Here is a 25,989-nt window from a genome sequence, read left to right as displayed (position 1 = left end):
AGAAGGAAAAGTAGGTGGTTGCTAAAGTGAGTAGGATGACTCAAAACGACAGTACAATAGGAAAAACACAGCAGAAGATGGAAGCCCAGGAAAGAATGAAAACTTGTGAGCTGCTGCAGCAAGAGTGAGAAAGTTGGTGAAGTGGAATTTGCAGATGAGCATAGGGCTTAAGGCAATTCAGGAGAAAGTACAGTATAATAGCGAGAAACCAGCAATTAAATACTTTAAGGACATGAACATCCATTGTAAATAAAACATAAAGGTACTGTGTCTAACCTTTTATTTTCCTCCCTCCAAGAAACTGGTTGTGACAGTAGGACATTTCCTGGAGGGTAAAGATCCTCTTCTATTGAAGGCATAACTCAATAGTAAGTCTCATATTTTCATCTTTAACCCAGATTCTATAAAAATAACTGAGAATAAATATGCAGGTTCAAGATACTTGGTGGTTTGAAGTTTTTTCTATGTGTCTTACTCTTGAATAAATGCCAAAGTTTTTAGTACAGACCATGAGAAAAGCTGAGGAAGAGGACTGAGTATTGTTTGGGCCATCATCACGTGGCCAATGACAAACTATTCAAAAGTAAGATCAATGAACCCTTTCAAAACTACTGCTCCTTCCAATTCATTCTCCGTGTTTAAGAAGATATTTAGTCTAGAGTCATTCTCTCCAGACCCAGAAAAGCCAGCTTAATTTAAGATGATAGAAAAATAAGGTGTAGCAATAGTCTGCTGTGGTTAGTGTGCGTGTGTGCTAAGTTGCTTCAGTCATGTCTGACTTTTTGTGACCCTACGGACTATAGCCTGCCAGGCTCCTCTGTCCATGGAATTCTCCAGGCAAGAATGTTGGAGTGTGTTGCCATGCCCTTGTCCAGGGGATCCTCCTGTCTCAGGGATCAAACCTGTATCTCTAACATCTCCTGCATTGTAGGTAGGTTCTTTACCACTAGTGCCACCTGGAAAGCCCTGTGGTTAGTGTATATAGTATCTATACAAAGCAAATGTAAAAAAAAAATAAAACTTAATGTTAAGAGTGTTATTTTCCTCAATTATAAGAGGAGAAACTATCTGCATTTTGTATCTTGAACTCACTTTTAAAAAACTAAACTCTAATGAAAATTAATTTTTAGCCAATAATTATTACACAACACACTGACAGACCAGTTGCCTCAACATCAGACACATTAAGGTAATCACTTACTAAAAATAACTTTTTCCTGAACACAGGAAACAGTCCTTTGAGAAAACTATTTCTACTTTATAACATTCCTCCTCGTACTCTTTCTTTTGGAGAGGGAAATGGCAACACACTCCAGTATTCTTGCCTGGAAAATTCCACGGATGGAGGAGCCTGGCAGGCTGCAGTCCATGAGGTGGCAAAGAATTGGACACAATTGAGTGACTAACACACACATACTCTTTCTTTAGTGTCATACCAAGGCTCATGTATAAGTAGATATAAATGGCTGAACTTCTTCAATTTAAAGTTGACTTATTTCTCCTTTTTTTGTATTATATTGTGTAGAGGAGAAATTGTCTAAGGGTTTTGGTAAAGTTGTTGTATAGTTGCTAAGTCATGTCTAACTCTTTGTGACCCCATGGACTGTAGCCTGCCAGGCTCCTCTGTTCATGGGATTTCCCAGGCAAGAATACTGGAGCAGGTTGCTATTTCCTTCTCCAGGGGATCTTCCCAACCCAGGGATCAAACCTGTGTCTCCCGTGTCTCTCACAAAGGCAGACCAGTTCTTTACCACTGAGCCACCTGGGAGGCCCATGGCAAAATTACCAGTACACAACTGCTGTTTGTAGTCCTGATATATAAAAGAGCAGCACAGCAGCATCCAGACTCAGAATTTCCGTTATTTATTAATAAAGCTTAGCTAAAGTCTGACTCACAGAGCTGGGCAGCCCTGCATGCTCAACACATATCTAGCTGAAAAAGCTCCAAGGGAACCAGCACTCATCAAGTTCTTCAGGTAACCAGTATACACTGTACAGATTACATAATCGTCTTTAACACTTACAAAGGCATGACATAAAGAAATGGCTAAAAAATACACACACACACATACACAATTGAGTGCAAATTAACTTGTAAAGGGATATCTTGGCTTGTCTCATTTAGTCACTAAACTGGGAGCTCTGAGGCCAAGGTTCCTGCATGTGATAGCTGTGCCTCCTCATGATCCTGCTATGACTCAGTTCATGATACCTAATAAATGTCTTGAGGTGATATGTTGGTGCAGGCAGGTGTTCCTTAGCCTAGCCCTGAAACTGACTATAATTTCTTTAGAATCTGATGAGGAAGCAAGGACAAGATTAAGGTCAAGAGCCTTCACTTTCATTCTCAACTGTAGTGTCAGAAAAATAGGATTCTATACATGGACAGAAGATAAGGAAGGTGAAGTGAGCCTGTGCAATCACAAAAGTGAAGCTCCAAATGGCTTTTGTGTCCCATATTCATCTCAGAACTGTAAAAATAAAACACAAAGATAAATACATTTGAACACTCAGAAACCTATTTCTTCTTAAATCCAGACTAGTTACTAAAACTTTGCATGGTGTATTTTTCACATTCTCCTTATAAGTAATTGATATCAGGTTGGATTCTCTGCAGAGGGTTAGTATTTCCTTCTTTAAAAAAAAATTGCCAATCTAATTATTGTCCAAGGCAATCAATTTTCCACTACTGCAATCATCCATTAGAGTCTTGAACTCTTTCTGATTACAAGCATTCTAAAATAATCTAATGATAATAATAAACCTCGCCACCCGCCCCCCCCCCACTCTCTTTTATGGAACAGCTCACGCAAAGGATTAAAGACAAAAGTATCTTTGATGTATTGTATAAATAGTGAGAAGGCAAATATACTTGAGGTAAAAAGCAGTTGTGGGGTGGGATCAGCAATTAGAGATGAGGCCAGACAAACAGTGAGGGGCCAGATTATACAAGTTTCATACGTCACTGAGGGGCTTTAGACTTTATTTTGAATATTATGAAAAGAAACTCCATAGGATAGGTTTACAGTAAAACAGTGATATGTCCTGATATTATCTGAAAGTTTTAAATGGTTACCTGTTGACTTTGAAAGAACAGAGTATGATATGACAGTGTTGAAATAAGGGAAACCAGTTATATGACTATTTCAGTCATCAGAGTACAAGATAATTGCTAGACATATCAGTAAAGCTAGTGAAAAGTGATAGGATTTTGGATATATTTAAAATGCATAGCTAATAATATATCCTGATGGATTCATTATGGAGGACTAAAAAGAAAGAGATCTAGCCAACAGTTTTGACATGAGAAACTAAGACTTGTCACCAACCGAGAAGGAAAAACCTATAGCTATAACAGTTTAGAAGAATGGGGAATATGCTGGGCATGTGATTTTGAGATATCTGTTAGACATCCAAGTGGAACTTTCAAGAAAGCAGTTGTATGTGCATTTATGGAGTTAGAGGACTGGAAAAAAAATGGGAGTCATTGGTACATAGATGATAGTAAAGCCATGAGACTAAATGAAATCATGGAGTGTAGTTAAACAGAGAAGTCCAAGGACTAAGGTGGTTTTAGGAGAATAGGGGAACAGTAAATGAGATGGGAAAGGAGCAAGAAGTGAGCTAAGGATGCCAACAGTGTGTGATGGTATCCTGAAAGACATGTGAAGAATGTGTACTAAAAGGAAGTGATCAGTTATGTCAGAAATTGCTGATGGAGAAATTAAAAGGACAGTTTTTAAGCTGACCAATGGGTATACTCTCACAGATGTTGTTGATGACCTTGATGACAGCAGTTTCATTGGAGTGACAGAAGTGAAAGTGTGCTTATACTGTGTTAAATAGAGAATGAGTGTAGAAGAAATGGAGACAATGAACAGAAGAAAAATAAAGAAAAAGTACAAAAGATACCAGGGAAAGTACAGTTAGAAAAAATATATGTATATATTAAGATGGAAGATATAGTATGACTGCATGTTTATGAAATGGAAAAGGTTAAGAAAAGACTGGTGTGAGAGAGGGGAGAGCTGGAACAATGTGCTTGATTAGCTCAGAACAGATGAGATCTGGTATTAGCTTCAGATAAGACTATGAGTGGGTCACTTATAGTAATAAGTGAGAAGGTGAGTGTGTAAGTGCAGATGCCAAAAAGCAGGTATCTCTAGTGATGGGAGTCAGTGCGTTTTTTTTCTGATTAATTCAGTGTTTTCAGCTACGTAGAAAGTAAAATCACTAATTGTGAGTGAGGATGGCTAAGAAAATGCTACTTTGAGAGAACAAGATGTGAAACAAATGTCAAGGACAGTAAATTGACTAGAAATGTATCATATGACTGGCTGATAACATCAAGGCAAAATTGAGGTTTATGGTCATGAATTTAAAGTGAAATCAGTCAGCATGGTTATTTGTTTTCTTCCAGCCAGGTTCAGTTACACAGGTGGAGGGACAAAATAGGAATAAGTGTTGGATCTAATTAGGGTTGTGACTTTGCCAGTAGAATAGGAGGGAACAAGGGGATGGCTAGGAGGTTGAGGTACCGTATAGTGAAGTGATTAAATGATAGACTATGGTACTGAAGACAAACAAAGAGGAAAGTGAACACATTAAGAATGTCTACTAAATGGGAGATCTGGGAGTATAAATGGGTGTAATGTCCTGGTGGTTTGCAGGGGTGGAAATGCTAGAGGTAATAAGAGGCAGTAGAGGCGATAAACCAGAAACTAGGAGGTAGTGGGCACAGAGGGCTTCAAGCAACTGAGATGATGAAGGACTTGCCACGATTACCAATGGCACAGTCTAGATGCTAAAGAATGCTGATTGGTGTGAAGTGGTGAGGTTGGGTAGAGAACTTAAAAGGAAAAGTTATGAAATTCACCTAAAAGTATATAGAATTTGCCAAGAATTAAATCAGAAGTAGTATTGGTGAGACAGAGCCACAGTCAAGGAGAAAGAGGAGGGAGTGACCGGGGTTTCAGTAGATGATAACAAATAAAGAGTAGTGGACAAAATAATCTGATGGCATAAGCTATAAAGCTGAATATTTTTAGGGGTAGATGAAAAATTGTTGGCATGCAGCAGTAAGGAGGATGAAGAAAACTGACCCCAACTTTAGGGCCAGTGGTAGGAGAACAGTTAGGGAAAATCTATTTTCATTTGAGAGGTCTACAAGGTAACCAGGGCAGGCCAGATGTTCTTTACCAAGAAGCTGCTGAGATCTGTGAAAGATTAAGTTGAGTATGTAGGGAGTTCTGCACACAGTAGACTGTGAACTATAGAGGGCACAGTGGAAAACTGAAAGACAAAATGAGAGCCTTTGTGATGATTACAGTTCCGTGGGGATGAGTGGAAATGAAAGGACATAATAATATAGGTACTGGGATAAGTACTGGCAGATTAAAGACAGAGAAAGTGAGGGGAAGAATGGATTTCTGACACTCTAATTTAATTCCTAATGAATGGTATAGAAGGCACAGGGTAGGAGCTACAGAAATTCAGGCTCAAGACTTTTCTTGAAAACGTTAGCAACGTGAGATCCATTTTCCCTGAATTTGGAGTAGTGAGAATTCTGAAGTCAATAGGATCATTGGGAAAAACCAAAAATGAAGTTATCTCAGCCAATAAATTCTTACTTGTTTAAGTCATTTAAAGATATTATGGTCAATAGAAAATGAAAGAGGCCTGAAGTGTACAACTTGAAAATTTTTTTCCAATGGATACCTCAGCCACTTCTGACCTAATTTTTTTTTTTTTAAGGTGTAATTCAAGGTAAAAAAAAAAAAATCACTTTCTTCTGATCATACTCCCACAAGTGCTGGTTATATTTGTAACTGATCCATAATAGTATTCCTCTGGGAAACTTGAGCTTCAGGTCTAATTTAGCCTCTCTAAAGGCAATGATAAATAATAATAATAATAAAATTTCAAAATGAAAAATAATTTTAAAAGATAAAAAATAAAGGCAATAATGTATTTCTATCTGTAAGTTTATAATTATTTGCTAATCAGTTATATTCACATTCAATGATGGGAATCACTACAGGATATGAACCATCTGAATACCTTCATAGTTCAGCATAATGACTGGCCTATATTGGATTTTTAGCAAATATTTATCCCATATGTAAATAAAACTACATTTCCAAAAACTGAGTCTATGAAAAAGAGCATGAAACTGGCATTAACACTCAACTCTGAAAAAAAATACCAAGGAAACAACCTTAAGTAATAATTGACCCATAAAACAGTCTTTGAGTATGCTTTCATATAAAACAAGTGTTTTTATATAATGTTTCCATATATCTTTCTTTCCTAGCCCCTCTTTTGAAAGACATCATATTACCTTCCTCACACCTAACTTTAGTTCCTTTTCACATAGTTTTCATCACCTAACTGAGAAGGTGACAAAAGGATATTGGAGTAAATAATTCTTTGTGTTCATACAAAATAGTTGACATTAAGTCAACCTTAAATATGCTCTATCAGACTATTATTTTCTTTACGTAGTCCAGATTAACCTATTGCACACACAACACAAACGTGTAATGTTCCTTTTATTCTATTCTCCTGCCCTTTGTCTGTTCACCTCACTGCAACTCCTCAGTCTTAGCTTTATCAGGTTTAATATCTGTTTTAATAAATTTGTATGAATCAATATTTCCCTACAAAGCCTTCATTTAGACATTATTTCATTCGCAGCTCCTTGTCTAGTCTATCAATTGTGATTGAATTAATAGCACCGTCTGCTCTGTATTAATAAATTAGATCTTTACAGAGCTACATGTAAACTAATTATAGTTTTTGCTGTTGTTCAGCTGCTCAGTCCTATCTGACTCTGCAGCACAGCAGGTGTCCCTGTCCTTCACTATCTCCCGGAGTTTGCCCAAACTCATGTCCATTGAGTCAATGATGTCATCTAAAAATCTCATCCTCTGTCATCCCCTTCTCCTCCTGCCTTAAATCTTTCCCAGCATCAGAGTCTTTTCCAGTGAGCCACCTCTTTATATCAGGTGGCTAAAGTATTGGAGCTTCAGCATCAGTATTTCCAATGAATATTTAGGGTTGATTTCCTTTAGAATCAATTGGTTTGATCTCCTTGCTATCTAAGGAATTCTTAAGAGCCTTCTCTAGCACCACAGTTCAAAAATATCAATTCTTTGCTGCTCAGCCTTCTTTACAGTCCAACTTTCACATCTGTAATTTAATACTTTGGAAATATTTATACATGTATTGGGAAATATTTCTCACAGAATATATTACATGTCCAAAATAAATAAATAAAGGACAACTAAAAATTTAAAAACTATTGAAGGATAAAGGAAATGTGCATTGTTGAACTAAATAAACTTTGGGAGAAAAATACAACAAGCAAAGAGACAAAAAAAAATCAAGAAATATAGTTTAGCCCAGAACCAAACAAAAATTATCTGATGCAAGAAAGATTGTCTCAATATCTAGATTTAAAAAGAAAGAGTGCTATTTCTTCCATAGAGATTATTTAATTATTTCTATTTGAGCAAAGAAGATATGTCAACAATTTAAAAATCCAATCTATTTTTTATATGTGTGCAACTTCTGCCCCATGGTTTTTTTAAATTAATTTTTATTGGAGCATGTTTGATTTACAGTGTTGTTAGTTTCAGGTATACAGCAAAGTTATATATAAATATATATTTACTCTTTTTTTACATTATTTCCCCATATTGGTCATTACAGAGTATTGAGCAGAATTTTCTGTGCTATATAGCAGATTCTTATTAGTTACCTATCTTATATGTGGCTCAGATGACAAAGAATTCACCTTCAATGCTGGACACCTGGGTTTGATCCTTGGGTTGGGAAGATCTCCTGGAGGAGGGCATGGCAACTCACTCCAGTATTCTCACCTAGATAGGAGAATCCCCATGGTCAGTGGAGCCTAGTGGGCTAAAGTCCATGGGGTCACAAAGAGTCGGACACAACTGAGTGACTAAGAACACATCTTAGATGTATATAGTAGTATGTATGTCAATCCTGATCTCCCAATTTTTTTCCTTATCTGGGGGGTTGTGAAATCCAGTGCAATGTATAAACTAGAAATATAGCAATTCTAGTTTGAGAGATAATGCTGAATGCAATTCAGTAGCATTTGATATCAAATTCAGGGTTCTAAAAGACATAAACTTTTAATACTGGGAAAGCCACATTATCTTTGCTGGTTAACCCACACAGACCTTCCTAACGCAGACTGACATGGTGAAAGATACCTTTAGTTTCATCAGTTCCCCAGCTCCTTACCAGACCATTCAAAAGAGAAGCACACCACCACACTGATGTGGATTTACCCAATAAGAATGGTTGAGTTATGTTCATAGAGAATTTGATAAAACTGAATTTCCTTCACGGAAAAAAAACCCCACATTTTTCCTTGACATTTCTCGACACATAGAATTCTTCATCTTGCTGTTTGCTTACACAGACATCAGGGTTTTAATTTCAGAATTGTGATGGGCCTCAAGTGATACTATGTATATATACTCCCTTTATCCTTCCCATTTTCCTCCCTTTCTTTATACATAAATATGAACTACCCAATATGCTATTTTGACTGTGAATTTTTATTAAGATCTGTTCTAGTGCCTATATAATGCCTGCTTACTCTAAAACCATGTGGTAAAAATGGCTTCCTTAATTGGGATCTCACAGATAAGAATTTATTGGGGGATATAAAAAATGGCAGAAGTAAACACCAGATAGAATTTGGAATTTGAAGAGAAAATAATTAGACCCTTCAAAACAAAAGTCAAAAGAGTTAATACAGCTGAGTTATATTTAGTTACTTGGAGACTATCATAGTCTTTCTAAAGCAAAGCAAAGCAAAAGGAAATTTACTGTCAAGGAGAGAATGAGAAGGCAAAGCAGTTTAATATAATTTGACATTCTCAAAATATTGTACAAAATTTTATATATGATGACAAATCATATAGTAAAAAAAGAAATGATGAAATAGGATTGGCTGACCAGAGATGTGAAAAAATAGAAAAGATTTTGAAATTCACATAGCTAATAAATTTCAAGTTTAAGCCTAAACTTGAAGGAATAAAAATGTAAAAGCTAAAAAAGTTTAAGATGCAGGGACACTATAAAGGGAAGAGAAAAAATGTATAAGAAAGGAAAAAATATTGACAGAATGGGAGGGAGAGAGTACCTTTCTTCTACAAACCTTTCTACCATATCTGGAGTCTTTCTCAGGCTGCAGCCATTCCTTACTGACTCCTCAGGAACTATTCTCTACGAACATTCAGTCCAGATATTTGGAACTCACAGTACATCCTGACCCTTCTCCTATAGTTCCCAGGTATAGTGAATAATTTTCTTAATTTATACAATATTGTATCTGGAATAAAAGGCTTAATATGTATAAACATCTCGGTTTCCTGGTTTTCAAAGCCTTAGCACCAGCTGAGGTCCTGCTCTCTGTCCTTTAGAACCGTCTTGTAGGTTTATCAAACACAATACAACTGCTGCGGCAATCATCTATGCCTGCTGGCCTATCTTGAGGATTGTAGGCAAGTGACACGATGGCAGAAGGGAAATGCAGGAGTCTGGGGTACAGATCAGGCATGCCCTGAACTCACCTTACCTGCTATGGAACATCTACATCACTGGACATTTTTTACAAGAGAAAATGAATCACCAACTTTCTCTACCAGACTTTTTAAATATCTGTTTGTCACAGCCAAATTCAATTCCTAACTGACACAACAGGAGTGAGCAAGGCAACACTAAGTATGCTGTTCCTGCTGCTGCTAAGTCGCTTCAGTCGCGTCCGACTCTGTGCAGTCCCATAGATGGCAGCCTACCAGGCTCCCCCGTCCCTGGCAAAAACACTGGAGTGGGTTGCCATTTCCTTTTCCAATGCATGAAAGTGAAAAGTGAAAGTGAAGCCGCTCAGTCGTGTCTGACTCTAAGCGACCCCATGGACTGTAGCCTATCAGGCTCCTCCCATGGGATTTTCCAGGCAAGAGTACTGGAGTGGCTTGCCATTGCCTTCTCTAAAACACTAAGTATACAAGGTGTAGAAAGAATGGAAAGTGAAAAGAGAATCATAGGAGTCAGGAGCTAGATCATTCAATTACACTAGTCAAGACACACATTTGGTTTTGGGGGATGGATAGTTTCTAACTTTAGAGGTTTTGAAAGTTTAAGGATATGTGCAAAAGTATAAGAAAAACACAATTAAGCCACAGGAATACAGAATCTAAATCTAATGGAAAGGTAAAGCTAAAAACTGAGAGGGTGTAGGGAATTTTACAATATAATATCTAAGCATTTGCTCAGAGTGCAAACTGCTAAGCACTGATTGTGTTACTAAAAATGGTGGTTAGGATTTCTCTCCTGGAGGCTGTCCAAATTGGGAAGATAGCAATCAGTCTAGACAAGTCTGGGTTCAAATCAGCCTAAAGGCAAACGGATGGACTGGATGATCTCTCAAAGTCCCTTTTGGCCCTATCATCTTACATTTCTGTTTCATACTGAGAAAAAGTTATTGCAGCTTCTCTATTTGTAGTTATAATCACTGAGAAGAACTTTGCATCCCTTTTGCATTTTGCTGATATTTCTAGTAGATAAGAAACAAAACTGAAAAGAGCAAATTACTTTAGGTAGAATGCAGGAGTGAAACTTGTTGACAAAGAGCACACTGTTTCAGGTCAATATTTCCAGCACGCAGTGAAGTACTACCCATCGTGAGTTATTCTGCACAGCCCCATGCAATTCTGCACTTCATCATTCTGTTTCCTGTGTTTGTCTTCTCTGCCCAGCTGATTGTGTCCTTGATGGGAAATGATTTAGCTAGAAGTTAAATGTAAGTTTGTGTGTGTGCTCAATTGCTCAGTCATGTCCAACTCTTTGTGACCCCATGGAATGTAGCCCACAAGGCTCCTCTGTCCATGGAATTGTCCAGGCAAGAATACTGGAGAGGGTTACCATTTCCTTCTCCAGGGGATCTTCCCCACCCAGGGACTGAACTCCTGTCTCTTTCATCTCGTCTCTTGTGTTAGAAAGCAGATTCTTTACCACTGCACTGCCATAAGTTTGTTTAGTTGCTTGCAGTTTCTTAGAGGTATAAGACACATATGTAGGGGGTGAAAAAAAAGATGAATTAAACGAAGACATATGTGCACTGAAAAATTACCCTGGAAAGGTAAGTTATACTGTGTTGGGACAGATTCCTAGGCTCTGATCACAAATATACTTGAAAGTGAAAGTTGCTTGGTCCTGCCCAAATTCTCCTGGCCAGAATACTGGGGTGGGTAGCTGTTCCCTTCTCCCAACCCAGGGATCAAAGACAGGTCTCCCATACTGAAGGAGGATTCTTTGCCAGCTGAGCCACCAGGGAAACCCAAGAATACTGGAGTGGATAGCCTATCCCTTCTCCAGAGGATCTTCCTGACCCAGGAGTCAACCTGGGGTCTCCTGCATTACAGGTAGATTCTTTTCATTATGCTTAATTAGTTTAAATGAATAGAATCCAAATCTGATTTATAAGAAAGGAAATGGACGTTACTGGGGAGTAGGACACAGAACTCAATTTGCCAGGATTCCCTGGTAGCTCAGTTGGTAAAGAATCCACTCCTGCAATGCAGAAGACCCTGGTTTGTCTCCTGGGTTGAGAAGATCTACTGCAGAAGGGATAGGCTACCCACTCCAGTATTCTTGGGCTTCCCTGGTGGCTCAGCTGGTAAAGAATCCGCCTGTAATGTGGGAGGCCTGGGTTCAATACCTGGGTTGGAAAGATCCCCTGGAGAAGGGAATGGCTACCCACTCCAGTATTCTGGTCAGGAGAATTCTATGGACTACACAGTTCATGGGGTCACAAAGTGTCAGACACAATTGAGCAACTTTCCCTTTATTTCACAGCACTCAAAGTAAGTATATGACTAGTAAAAACATTGTATTACACTGATTTTAACAAACAGGAACACGTGGACCACAACATAGGTGGAATGCATAAAGATATATATATTTTTTACAATTTCCTAAAATAAGCATTTCAACTAGATGTCCAATAGACACAGGCCAGGGAAATCTAACAGAATATATATTCACATGCTTATATTAATATTTCTATGTGTATTTACAGGTAATAAATTTATATATAATTTGTGTATAATATTTACATATTTTATAGAAACTACTTAGATATAAGAGCATTTTTACATACTAATATGTCTCTCCAAATTTCTTAGAGATATCTTAAGTAATATTTAATTTGGCTAACTAAAAATTAGACTATTTAGGTTCTCCGTGCTTCTGTTCTGAGAATATGGGATAAATCTCAAAGATGTTTATTGAACTGTATAGATTTTTTTCTTGGCACTCTTGGTTTTACACCTATAGTGTGAATGAGAACACATCGCAAGTTTCAGCTAATGGAACTGAAAGTGCACTTTGGGGCTTGTCCTTCCCATTCTCCTTGGATCTAACACTGAAGCTTGGCTCTGGTCACACTGACCTAATTCAGAAGAAGCCCTGTGATCACAGTGATCTCATTTTGGTTGGCATATTACGGTTTCTACAACCACAGTGGGTTGCCTGCCCTGGTGTACAATCCCTTGTGTCATAGAGAGGTCTCATGTGAAATAAAACTTCAAATCCCATGCTTTCTCTTAATCAAAAACCTATTGGGAAGCTAGAATGCAAATTCTCCACTAGTGCAAATAAAACAGGGTGGTGTTTTTCCCCAATAAAGATTAATGTTTACTGAGTTTATCGTGTCACTACTCAAATATACAAATAGATGCAGAAAAGTCTGGAGAAATTTAAAATACAGATGCATATTTCTCTATATTTTCACATGAGTAAAGTATAAATAGTAGTTACACTTGATTATGGACCGATTATGGGGAGTTCTGAAGTCACAATTCTCATGGCTATTTTGTTTCTCTGAATGTTGTTTTAAAATTCAGATATTTAGTTGTCATGATATTAATACCTATATAATTCCATGGAATAGAGTTTTCTATATAAGTGATAACAATGGATCAAAGAAAAGGCAACTGAAATGGTTTGTTCTGCAATTTTGAACAGATTGGAAATTCAGAATTGAAAATATTGGCTGTAAAATGTGAAAATCTCTTTCTATAGAATTCTGTAAGATTTATTAAAATTTCAGATTGAATTTAACACATCTCAAATCTTCTGTTTATTAGTTACTTCTCATGGAATGGCACAGTGTTGATTTTTACTTCAAAATGTAATCTTTCTCCACTGAATGACAAGTTTCTTCTTTTTCCTTCCAGATTCCACTATAAAAGTCAAATTCTTAAAGAGCTTTTTTTAAAAAAACTTTCTCTTTGTAATATTGCAAAACTACTTCAAAGAGTTAAAATGAACTTCTGCATTTCCTTTCCACATTCCTCATCAAATGAAAGCACAAATTTTCTCAAGGGGATAGAGCTAAGAGTGAAATTGAAACATTCAATCCTTCAAACTTGTTACATAGTTTTTCCGCTTGTTGTTCACGCAGGACATTTTTTTTCTGATCAATCAATTAATAAAACTGACAGGGAACAAATAGTTCAAAATGGTTTTCAGTAGATTTTCTATAAGCCATCTTGCTGCTTAAAGAACAGGTCAGAAAGGGACGCTGAAGCATAACAATTTCATGCATCTCTCTGAGTCCGTGTGTTAAGGCCCACTAGTCAAAACTGCAAATGAAAACTCAAGGTCACAGTATTTAAACTATTCTCAAACTGTGTGACTCCTGAGGATGCCATTCAACCTTAGCTACCTGCTTTAATTCCTTACTTTTTTAAGTATCAACCTGCTTATGTCAAAAACCAAATAATGAATTATAGGGGATTTGGCCTTACAGTTGAGGCTGAGTAGAGAACTGAGTGACAGTTTGTTGTAATTAATACTTTTAAATAATACTGAAACAGTCATATATTTCCCAAAGTTAAGATACAAGAGGATAAAACTTAGGCATCAACTAAGGTAGTATTTTGGTAGTTTGCTAAAGATGGAATTTCAGTTGCTTAATGTAGTTGAGTACAGTTTCCCAGTAACTAACTCTCCTCTAAAAATAATTCACTTAATATGGCTCCCCATGTCATCTGTTTTGACTTTTCCATATATGAAATTCATCAAAGTGACACATTAAAGAATAACACTTAACACGCCTTGTTTTAGAAACTGATCAATGTGAATGTATCAGTTCAGTTCAGTCGCTCAGTTGTGTCCGACTCTTTGCGACCCCATAAATCGCAGCACGCCAGGCCTCCCTGTCCATCACCAACTCCCGGAGTTTACTCAGACTCACGTCCATCGAGTCAGTGATGCCATCCAGCCATCTCATCCTCTGTCATCCCCTTCTCCTCCTGCCCCCAATCCCTCCCAGCATCAGAGTCTTTTCCAATGAGTCAACTCTTCGCATGAGGTGGCTAAGTACTGGAGTTTCAGCTTTAGCATCATTCATTCCAAAGAAATTCCAGGGTTGATCTCCTTCAGAATGGACTGGTTGGATCTCCTTGCAGTCCAAGGGACTCTCAAGAGTCTTCTCCAACACCACAGTTCTAAAGCATCAATTCTTTGGCACTCAGCTTTCTTCACAGTCCAACTCTCACATCCATACATGACTACTGGAAAAACCATAGCCTTGACTAGACAGACCTTTGTTGGCAAAGTGATGTCTCTGCTTTTGAATATGCTATCTAGGTTGGTCATAATTTTTCTTCCAAGGAGTAAGCGTCTTTTATTTCATGGCTGCAGTCACCATCTGCAGTGATTTTGGAGGCCCCAAAATAAAGTCTGACACTGTTTCCGCTGTTTCCCCACCTATTTCCCATGAAGTGATGGGACCGGATGCCATGATCTTCATTTTCTGAATGTTAAGCTTTAAGCCAACTTTTTCACTCTCCTCTTTGACTTTCATCAAGAGGCTTTTTAGCTCCTCTTCACTTTCTCCCATAAGGGTGGTGTCATCTGCATATCTGAGGTTATTGATATTTCTCCCAGAAATCTTGATTCCAGCTTGTGTTTCTGCCAGTTCAGCGTTTCTCATGATGTATTCTGCATAAAAGTTAAATAAGCAGGGTGACAATATACAGCCTTGACATACTCCTTTTCCTATTTGGAACCAGTCTGTTGTTCCATGTCTAGTTCTAACTGTGGCTTCCTGACCTGCATACATATTTCTCAAGAGGCAGATCAGGTGGTCTGGTATTCCCATCTCTCTCAGAATTTTCCACAGTTTATTGTGATCCACACAGTCAAATGCTTTGGCATATAAATGTCAATAAAGCAGAAATAGAGGTTTTTTGGAACTCTTTTGCTTTTTCCATGATCCAGCGGATGCTGGCAATTTGATATCTGGTTCCTCTGCCTTTTCTAAAACCAGCTTGAACATCACGGAGTTCATGGTTCACGTATTGCTGAAGCCTGGCTTGGAGAATTTTAAGCATTACTTTACTAGCATGTGAGATGAGTGCAATTGTGCGGTAGTTTGAGCATTCTTTGCCGTTGCCTTTCTTTGAGATTGGAATGAAAACTGATCTTTTCCAGTCCTGTGGCCACTGCTGAGTTTTCCAGATTTGCTGGTATGTCGAGTGCAGCACTTTCACAGCATCATCTTTCAGGATTTGAAATAGCTCAACTGGAATGCCATCACCTCCACTAGCTTTGTTTGTAGTAATGCTTTCTAAGGCCCACTTGACTTCACATTCCAGGATGTCTGGCTCTAGATGAGTGATCACACCATCGTGATTATCCGGGTTGTAAGATCTTTTTTGTACAGTTCTTCTGTGTATTCTTGCCAGCTCTTCTTAATATCTTCTGCTTCTGTTAGGTCCATACCATTTCTGTCCTTTATCGAGCCCATCTTTGCATGAAATGTTCCCTTGGTGTCTCTAATTTTCTTGAAGAGATCTCTAGTCTTTCCCATTCTGTTGTTTTCCTCTATTTCTTTGCATTGATTGCTGAAGAAGGCTTTTTTCTTATCTCTTCTTGCTATTCTTTGAAATTCTGCATTCAGATGCTTATATCTTTCCTTTTCTCCTTTTCTTTTTGCTTCTATTCTTTTCACACGTGAATGTATAGATGGCTGCATAGCTCAAAATTTCATGATTATAAAAATGCATTTTAACCATTGAAGAATAAGTTAGATAGCTATTAATACATATATGCAACAAGCTAGTCTTTATATGTTTAATTGTAAAACAGCATTTTATAACATCCTTATAATATTGTTGAGAATATATCCTAGTGTCCTTTTTCATAGTCTTTCTCTTTTCAGTTTTATGCAGTACATTTTAAGTGGGTCATACAACATCCCAGGGCTTCCCTGGTGGCACAGAGGTACAGAATCTACCTGCCAATTCAGGAGATGTCAGTTCGATCCCTCTTTCAAAAAGATCCTCTGGAGAAGGAAATGGCAACCCACTTCAATATTCTTGTCTGGTAAACCCTATGTACAGAGAAGCCTGGCAGGCTATACAGTCCATGGAATCACAAAAGAGTCAGACACGACTTGGCCAATAAACAACAACTATCACCATATACTTATTCAAACACAACCACTCCAGGTCTGGACCAAGTATTTCTTCAGCTTTAAGTTCATCTCTCTCCATTCACGACTCTATGCTTCAAACTTAGCAAATAGCATGAACTGTCTTGAGTGTACAATGATGTCTTACTTGTATCTCTGTCCATATAGTTCCTGACATTTGAAATGTTCTTCCTTCCCTCATTTACCTACTCAACTCCTAGAGTGAGATGCAGATCAATTCTCTTGGGAAATTTTCCTGCATCCTCTAAAGCAGAATTAGATGCCCCTCACTTTATTCTTCCTCAGACATTTTTACCTCCCTCCATTAAGATATGTGAATTCCATGAAGGCAGAAAATAGGATTTTCTATATCCCTAGGGTTTCTGAAGCATTTGAAGCATCTGAAATACTGTCAATGCTCAATAAACATTTACTGACGTTAATACATGAATTGAATATAGGGAAAGCTTTACTGGGGTTTCTACTGGTACATTTAGAATACTACCCATTTTGACCTCATACCCTTTTTGTTTCTTACAGACTATTCTTTGTTTTCTATCATATCAGGAAAAAGATGGTGAGGGAAAGATCCAGATAAATGATGAGTCCCAGTGTGCATGAATATTCATATAAATTAACAATTCCAAAATTGGTGGGGACTCTTAACAACTCTCTTCTGTCGGGGAGAGATTACCGGGAGTGAGAAACCTGATTCTTTGACTTTCTATGGTTTCATGAGGCCTTCAGTCGAAGAGGCGGTTATGTTTGAGACACAGGTATAATAGGAGTTCTTTGAGCCAAGGAGTAAAGCTGTCTGTCAAGCAACTGCCATTTCTTCTATAGATATTAAGCAGCAAAATAAATACTTTATTGTCACACCCAATTTTTTATTGGGTGTGAGTTGTGGATCCATGTTTGACTTACATCTACTTCAACAGAATAAAATCATCTGAAACTAGAGTGCAATTTAACAACAACTGAAGGTCCATAATGCACCAGGATTATCACCGCAGAAAAGATTTGGTCAAAAAATACTGAAATAGTTTGTTAGTTTGAAACTAATTGAAGAAGAGAGATAGATACCGAATTTGAGATGATATATTAATAGAGAATATCTTTGTTTTAAGCTAGATCCTTCAATGTTAGATCATTTTAAGCTATTAGGTCTATGCACTATTTTTTTCTATTTTACAAAAATAATACTAACATTAATCAAACATGTCAGTCGATTACAAAAGGATTCATTTCCAAAAAACAATCTTAGATTATACTGAACCAAATGACTTAGTCATTTCCCCCCACGGGTATCTAGCTAGCTAGTTAACTATCTCTAGAAGTCAACATATTCAAACAGCTGAAAGTTGAAATCCAATTTTTTTTAGCAGGATTAGTTTATAATTATATCTGATAAATCAGTGTTGAAAAGTGTCTTTCTAATTAAGCAGAATTTTAAAAACTAAAACTTTGAAAAAATAAATATATATACTTATGTGTATATATGTGTGTGTGTGTACTTATATGTACACATATGTGTACCTATGTATTGTGTATATATACATATGTGTACACACATCTATATATATAATTAGAATAGTCTGTACAAAGTTATACTATCCTAATTTCATATAGGTGTCATTAATATATACAACAGTCTTGCAGAGGAATAATACACTTGTAGAAGATCTATTCTTTCTAAGAACTGTTCCTTTGTTTCAAAGAAGCATTCATTTGGCCCTGAAACCAACAAATGTTAAGGATCATAGCCTTTCACTGAACTAACTCAATTAATTAAGCTAAGCTCTTTGGAGGAAATGCTTACACTTAAGATAGATTTGTGATTATCTGATTACCTTAACACAAGCCAATACAAAGAAAAGAATACAGCAGGATCTACTCTTAAGTTGTGGGCTTCCCTTGTGCCTCAGTTGGTAAAGAATCTTCCTCCAGTGCGGGAGACCTGTGTTCCATCCCTGAGTTGGGAAGTTCCCCTGGAGAAGGGAAAGGCTACCCACTCCAGTATTCCAGCCTAGAGAATTCTATGGATTATATAGTCCATGGGTCACAGAGTCGGACAGGACTGAGTGACTTTCACTTTCACTCTTAAGTTGTAGGAGCTTTAGTAATCAAAAGTGGTTTGAGCAGACAAATCCAGGTCCTTCTGGCTAATTCCAGTTTGCTTGTTTTCTAGCTCAACCAATGTTTTACATGACTGAGTACACACTGTGAAGTTTCCCTCCACATGTGTCAAGCTGACAGATACGCTTTTCATAACACTGCTTGCAATTTTCACTCTTGTCCATACCTCTGTTATCGGATTCTGCATGCTGAAATTCCTTTCTGTATATAGCATGGTGAACTCATTTTAATTGAGAAAGAGACTGGCAGTACTTTTCAACAGGAACTTTTAAAATGGAAATAGAAGAAGATTCATTCATACAATTAAATGAAAGTAAAAACAACAAAATGTACCAAATGCATTTGTTTTCTTTATCAAATCCACTAACTTCATTCTTTCTTTCCTTTCTTTTCAGTTCTTTTTTTGTTACTCACTAAGTCATGTCCGACTGTTTTGCAACCCACTGACTGTAGCCCACCATGTTTCTCTATCCATGGGATTTCCCAGGCAAGGATACTGGAGCAGGTTGCCATTTCCTTCTCCAGGGGATCTTCCCAACCCAGGGATCAAACTCGCATCTCCTCCTTTGGCAGTTAGATTCTTTACTACTGAGCTACCAGGGAAGCCCCTTTTGGCAGCTACAAGCTATCCTTGTGCTGCTTGAAGTCTGTGCTATAATGACTAATGAAGTATCACAATGAGATAAAATATTTCCTTTCTGGATAAATGAGAGAACAGAGTCATGAATTTGCATTAAGAATTAATTCCTAATTATTTTTATTATATTTATTAAATTTAATATTATCAAATCTATTAATTTTAATTAATTGGGCTAGATTAATTACTTTTTGGAATATTTAGAATATATGAGATTCACACAAGAAGTTTTAAGGATGACTAATTTTCCTATGGTGAATCATTATAGATAATAAGGTTTGCCATTTATCCTGGTCCATTCTGAGAAAGCCTCTAGTTTGTAAATCACATTCAGGATTTTTTGGCATCTTCTCATAAGAATTTAGTTTTATGAAGAGCAACATGAAAGAAAACTAAATAAAATTTTAAATATAAGTTGGTATCTAAATTAAATACATTAAAATAAATACATTAGAATTACTAGAATTTAAAATAAATAGATTAGGTTAGATTGTGGGTAGAGAAAAATGTAATTGCATATATAAGGAAATTTACATTCCAATTGGCAAGTAAAATAATTAAATGGAATTTTTAAATTTTTTCATATGCATTATTTCAAGGAGTTAGATAATACTTAAGAAATCCTATTCTTCTTTTGATTCCTGATCAAACACACTAAATGAATATATTATACACTGAGAATCATGTAGGAACAGGTCTAGTATAGAAAGATCAGAAAAGAACAGTACATGTGTCTATGTATGCATACTTGTGTGTCTGGGTAGGGAGCTTTTCAGATGTCAGAGTTTCATTCCCTAATTAGTTTTAATAGACTCTTTACACACTTTATCCCCTTGAATTTAAAAGGACATTGAAATGTTTACTGGAAACCAACCACAATCACTTTTCTTGGGCCACAGAAGATAGACTCCCTTTTCACAGTGACCGGAAGAGTTCTCAGATTCTTTTAATAGAGTAAGAGCAGATAGGGCCACAGAGACTATCAGTCCCATGAGCATTTAAATAAACGACCATTTTGCACTGCAAACGTAATCTAACCAGGATTGTGAATAAAAAGAGGGTTTCTCTTCTTCACAGCTTCTTTAAGAATTAACAAAAGGAATTACCTTAAGGACAGCAAATATTAAAAGTGTTTTGATACACCTCAGTTCATTTGGTCTCTGTTAGTTGAATTTGTTCACTTCTTTATACGATTGTGAGGAATTTGTGGAAATATCCTGTATTGAAGGCCTTCCCTTGTATCTCAGGGGTAAAGAATCCACTTGCCAATGCAGTAATGTGGGTTTGATCCCTTGGTCAGGAATATGCCCTGGAGAAAGAAAGGGCAATCCACTCCAATATTTTTGCCTGGGAGATCCCACAGATGGAGGAGTCTAGTGGGCCAGAGTCCAAAGGGTTGCAAAGAGTTGGGGCCGCAAATTATTTGGCAACTAAGCAACAACATCTTGTATTGAGAGGCATCATACTGTATGTATAATGTGTTTTCATTGTTCATGCAATCTAGATAGTGATATTACCACCCATATTAAATACTATGTAGGAAGATGTGAATTTTTTTAATACAATATGGTAATTTTGAACTTTCCTATTGTAAAATTTTTATAAGCACATTCCTACATACAGCTACACCCATATACAAAAGTCCATTTTTCTTTCTTTAAATGAAGCTAAATTATGGAAATTAAAACATCAGTGTTATAGAAAATCATTAATAATAGATATCTTTTCATTATCTTTACCAAGAAGAAATTGATTTTTCTAGGAAACCATTCAGAAAACAATTTAGTTGATACAAAAGCATTCCCAAGACCAAACTATCAGCTCCAAATTATTAAACTTTTCTCCTTATTAATTTTCACAAGGGTCACAAATATATTACAAGTGTACTCAGGATCTTTTATGAGGAAAAGGAAACATATCCATCTTTGAATCATATTTTTCTGCTGCTGCTGCTGCTGCTAAGTCACTTCAGTCATGTCCGACTCTGTGCGACCCCATAGACGGCAGCCCACCAGGCTCCCCCATCCCTAGGATTCTCCAGGCAAGAACACTGGAGTGGGTTGCCATTTCCTTCTCCAATGCATGAGAGTGAAAAGTGAAAGTGAAGTTGCTTAGTCGTGTCCGATTTTTTTTGACCCCATGGGCTGCAGCCCACCAGGCTCCTCCATCCATGGGATTCTCCAGGCAAGAGTACTGGAGTGGGGTGCCATTTCCTTCTCCAGAATATGTGCTCAGAATGCAACAAAAAGAAAGCGATGGAGATAGAAGTGATTTAGACAGAATTTTTCTACAAAGGAAAGCATTTCCAAAAATTAATGCAGTGTTTGAATTAATCTATTTCTTTATCTTATGTCTCTAGTAAGTGGAAATGTCCTTAGAGACTTGATGTTAATTAGGTCCCTAATTAACCCTTGAGAAAACATCTCTTCATTGAGTGTGACTCAAAATCAGGAGGAAGGCTGAAGGTGGGAAAATACTCTTAATTCTCATGGTATATTTTTGCCTACAATCGATCATCTTTTCTAAACACAAACCACATTTATGATAAAGCTGGTGTCCCTTCTATCTGGTGATAGAGTCCAGGGCACTTTACCTGAACAAGCAGACAAACATGTTCCTAATTTTATTTTCTCAAGGCAGAAATATTTTGTTAAACCACTGACTCTGGAATCACAGTATCACTCAGTCATCTTGATCCTACCATTCTATGTCATTGTGCAAGGCCACAGAAGTAGGAGAAAGCCCCTCTACTAAGGTAAATAACAGGTAGAGATCCAAATATACTTTCCCTTATTTCTAAGCCTACCACAGGTCATGCATTATTTAGGTATTTTAGAATACTTTATTTGGTTAAATTTAGAAATATTAAAAAGGCCAAAGTGATACAATCAGTGCCCTACTGGCAAATTAAGAAATAAAAAAAAAACAAATATTGCCACTTGTGATAAAGATGTGAAACTTGAAACAGCTGGAAACTTGAATTAGAACAGGAAAAGATAGAAGTGTAAGCAACTATATCCTCTAAATTTCAATCTGAATTATATGGTACTTTTTCCAAGAATCAACATATATTTAATGCCATTTTATTTTTGTATTGATATTTGTTTTAAGTTGATCCCTTGTTTTACTATTAACATATATTCATATATCCCTGTCTCCATTAAATCACAACTCTAGATTTTACTAGAGAATTCATTTATATTTTCATATGATCCATGTCATTGAAATATGATTAAGATATTCAAATTTGCACAATCACCTCTGAGGAAGTATTTGGCAATGTGACGATTTTCAGTCTTTAAAGAAGCTCACACATGTCTATCTGGAATTTTGCTTTAAATGTAATAAAAAACTTGAATTAAAACTAAGGAGGACAGAATTAGGTTCTAGAAAACACAGTTTATTTCTGAAAAGAAAATTAAATTCTAACTTCTAATATCTTGTAATTCACTAATTTACCTTCTATTAACATCATCTTTAAAACTATACAATCATAAAAAGGAATATCTGTCACAGTCTTTAAATAAAAGTAATATTTAAGAAGGAAAAGACCTAACAACATACTTGATCTATGCTTTCTCAACATTCTTTCCACTTTGAATTACCTTTCTAAACCAAGATTTACTCTTTTTCTAATGTATCTCTCCATCTCCAGTTTTGAGTCCAGGTTATTTCAGTCCAAATGTGAGAAAATGGCAGCCAGTAAGCTCTGTCAGGTCTCCAGACAAGCTGTGTTAAGCCTGTTCATTGCTCACCATGCAATGTTTAAAAAGCAGTAGCTAAGTCTGAACATTTTATGAACATAAAGAAGTGGAGCTCCTCCTGAAAAACGGGAACTTTTGGTGATGGAGGACCTTTCCAAAATGGCATTAATTTAGTGAGTCTGTCCAGATATCAGATATGCATCTCCAGGTTTCTACAGTTCTTTGTACTCTTTATAGTTTTACTGACTCCAACGTGAAGGACAGGTTGCTCTGACAATTTCGGTAAACATATTGTTACATTCAACATGCTAGAATATGAGTTAGAGACTTCTGATTCAGTGGGGTCTTTCTCTGTTTCAAGTTGAAAACAGATTCATTTGACTGATAGCTTGCCTGTTTCCACATCAGGATCCTTACCTTAATTCTCAACTTTTCCCTGTTTCTTTGTCTAACATTTTATCCCTGCTTCTCAAACCAATTAACTTTTTATAAGTTTTAAGATCTAGTTACACCCATCCTGAACATACAGGTAAATCCTTGACCACTGAAGAATGTAGATTTGTAAAAAGAAGGAAAATTATAGAAAGTTAATAGTATAACTTCATGGAAATAATATTAAGGGGACATTTCTCATGATACATTCATTCTATTAAAATATTTGGTTGCAGAGGTTTTACTTCAAATAATCTTAGTATAAGTAACAGTTCAGAGGGAACATGTTTTTATGTATGGTATCAATCTACTGTGACAAAGACTTCTCATTTGTCCTTTGCTCAAAAGCACTCCTTGCTGGTAAATACATGATTGTTTACGAGCCCAACTTCAAAGTCTAAATTTGTGTGTGTGTGTGTGTGTGTGTGTGTGTGTGTGTTTTTACTTTTAATAGCATTTTTCAAAAAAGCACAATAGTCACAGCTTTGAAATGCATATTGAATGTCTCTGGCAATAAAACTCATGCTTTCTCAATAACTGATAAACCTGGGGTTGAAAGACAAGACAAGTTATAGGTTCTCTTTGAACTTTCAATAAAACTATGAAAAATTCAGTATTTCAGTTGCATTTTTCTGCAAATGGACTCACCACGGCAGTGTACTCCTTCATCATATCCATCTAAACAGTCCAGGATGCCATTGCACAGTTGGGATAAATGAATACATTTGTTGGCACCAAGGCAAGCAATGTGATTCCAGGGGCACTTGATTTCTACCTCCTCAGGACCTGGAAAAATTGTAGGAAGGAACACCATGATTTGGGTTAGCTCAAGTTTTTCAGCTCCAAAACTATTAAGCACAATAAATTGTTAGCATAAATTTATAAAAGAAAACAATGAAAAATCCTATCAGAGAGCAGTTCTGATTTCCAGAGACATCAAAATTAGCTTATGTATTAAAAAAATTAAATTTTAAAAGCTGCATTGGAAATAAAAGGTGTATTTTTCTCAAATAATGCATTCAACCCATAAATAGGCATGAATTGAAAATATAAGGGTTGATTTGACTCTGTTCTATCTCTTATCCTTAGATAAGTGGGAAAGATACTTAAACCATGTAAGATATCTCAAATGTGAAATTTATATAACAGCAACTTCTTGGAAGGGCTCTTTATAGAATTATATCAGGTAACATGAACAAAAAGGTTTCAGTGAAATTTAAATGAACTGTGTCCACCTTAGAGTTATTTTATACTTTTAATCTTTATAAGTATGGAGAGCAGCTAGCTTTATACTTCTATGTAGAGTCTTTTGTTTTTAAAAAAGTCTTAAAACTGAGTAACTATCATGCAACAGAATTTTCTAAAGAGCAGATGAAAAGGGTGCATTCATTTAGTTTACCTACTGGTGGTAACTGCACTTTATATAGTCATCCCTTGCATTTTTAAAGGTATACTTAACTCAGAACACCAAGATTTTTCTTCAAGCTCATCAATTACAAGTCTTTATCAAAGATTCACACTGTATATTGTTATATCCAATTTCAGGTTGCTAAAATTCCTATATATACTTGTTTTATAGGCATCCTCCAAATTTCCCATAATGATTTTTAATTTTACCAAGCTCTCTTGAACCCAAAGTGCAGTCACACCATAGGAATGTAGTTATGTATTAATCTGACACTGATTATAGCAATAACCCAGATTTTTCAGTCAAGACACACTTCTGATTTATAACATTTTGTCAATATCTATGGGACATTATTTAATCAATTTAACATTAGTTTTCTCATCTGTAAATGGAACTACCAGCTGAGTCTACATGGTTGGGTTGCAAGGATGAATAGTCAGTCATGGCAAAGCACTAAGCACTATGGGATATAGGCTCAGAGGAGGAATTCCATATGTGTTAATCATGTAAATAAATGCAATGTAGTCAAGATTCTTGTAGAGGAGAATCTAGAGCCAGATTCTTGAGTCCAGTTTCTGGTTCTATTAGTTGAGTAACTATTTTGCCAGGTTGTTACAAGAAGCATATGAAAAGTTTTTAGTATTTTTCCTGGCAAGTACTAAATAAGTGATAGATACTGATGTAGTTAATAATGTTCTAAGAAGGTGAGTTGCCTTTTGGTAAACACAAATCTTATAACTTTCTTTTCTGTTTCAAGGCCTTAAAGAAAAAAAAAAAAGCTCAAAAATATGTTTTACTTTATTTCAGTTCAGTTCAGTCACTCAGTCATGTCTGACTCTTTTCAACCCCATGAATTGCAGCACGCCAGGCCTCCCTGTCCATCACCAACTCCCTGAGTTCACTCAAACTCATGTCCATCGAGTTGGTGATGCCATCCAACCATCTCATCCTCTGTCATCCCCTTCTCCTCCTGCCCCCATCCCTCCCAGCATCAGGGTCTTTTCCAATGAGTCAGCTCTTCTCATGAGGTGGCCAAAGTACTGGAGCTTCAGCTTTAGCATCAGTCCTTCCAATGAACAACCAGGACTGATCCTCTTTAGGATGGACTGGTTGGACCTCCTTGCAATCCAAGGGACTCTCAAGAATC

At 36.6% G+C, this 25,989-nt stretch overlaps 1 protein-coding gene across 1 annotated transcript in view; it reads right to left on the bottom strand.

Moving 5' to 3' along the window:
- The window catches only part of LRP1B (LDL receptor related protein 1B), a 1,834,206-nt gene that overhangs the window by 1,425,526 nt on the left and 382,691 nt on the right, over positions 1-25,989 (bottom strand). The window contains exon 3 of the mRNA XM_052653145.1: positions 24,083-24,220. Within this exon, the coding sequence (XP_052509105.1) occupies positions 24,083-24,220 (138 nt within the window). The remainder of the gene's footprint in view (positions 1-24,082; positions 24,221-25,989) is intronic.

Source organism: Budorcas taxicolor, chromosome 2 (assembly GCF_023091745.1).
Source record: "Budorcas taxicolor isolate Tak-1 chromosome 2, Takin1.1, whole genome shotgun sequence".
NCBI lineage: Eukaryota > Metazoa > Chordata > Mammalia > Artiodactyla > Bovidae > Budorcas > Budorcas taxicolor.
The sequence above is the reverse complement of the archived record's forward strand: the minus strand, read 5'-3'. Positions and strand labels throughout refer to the sequence as shown.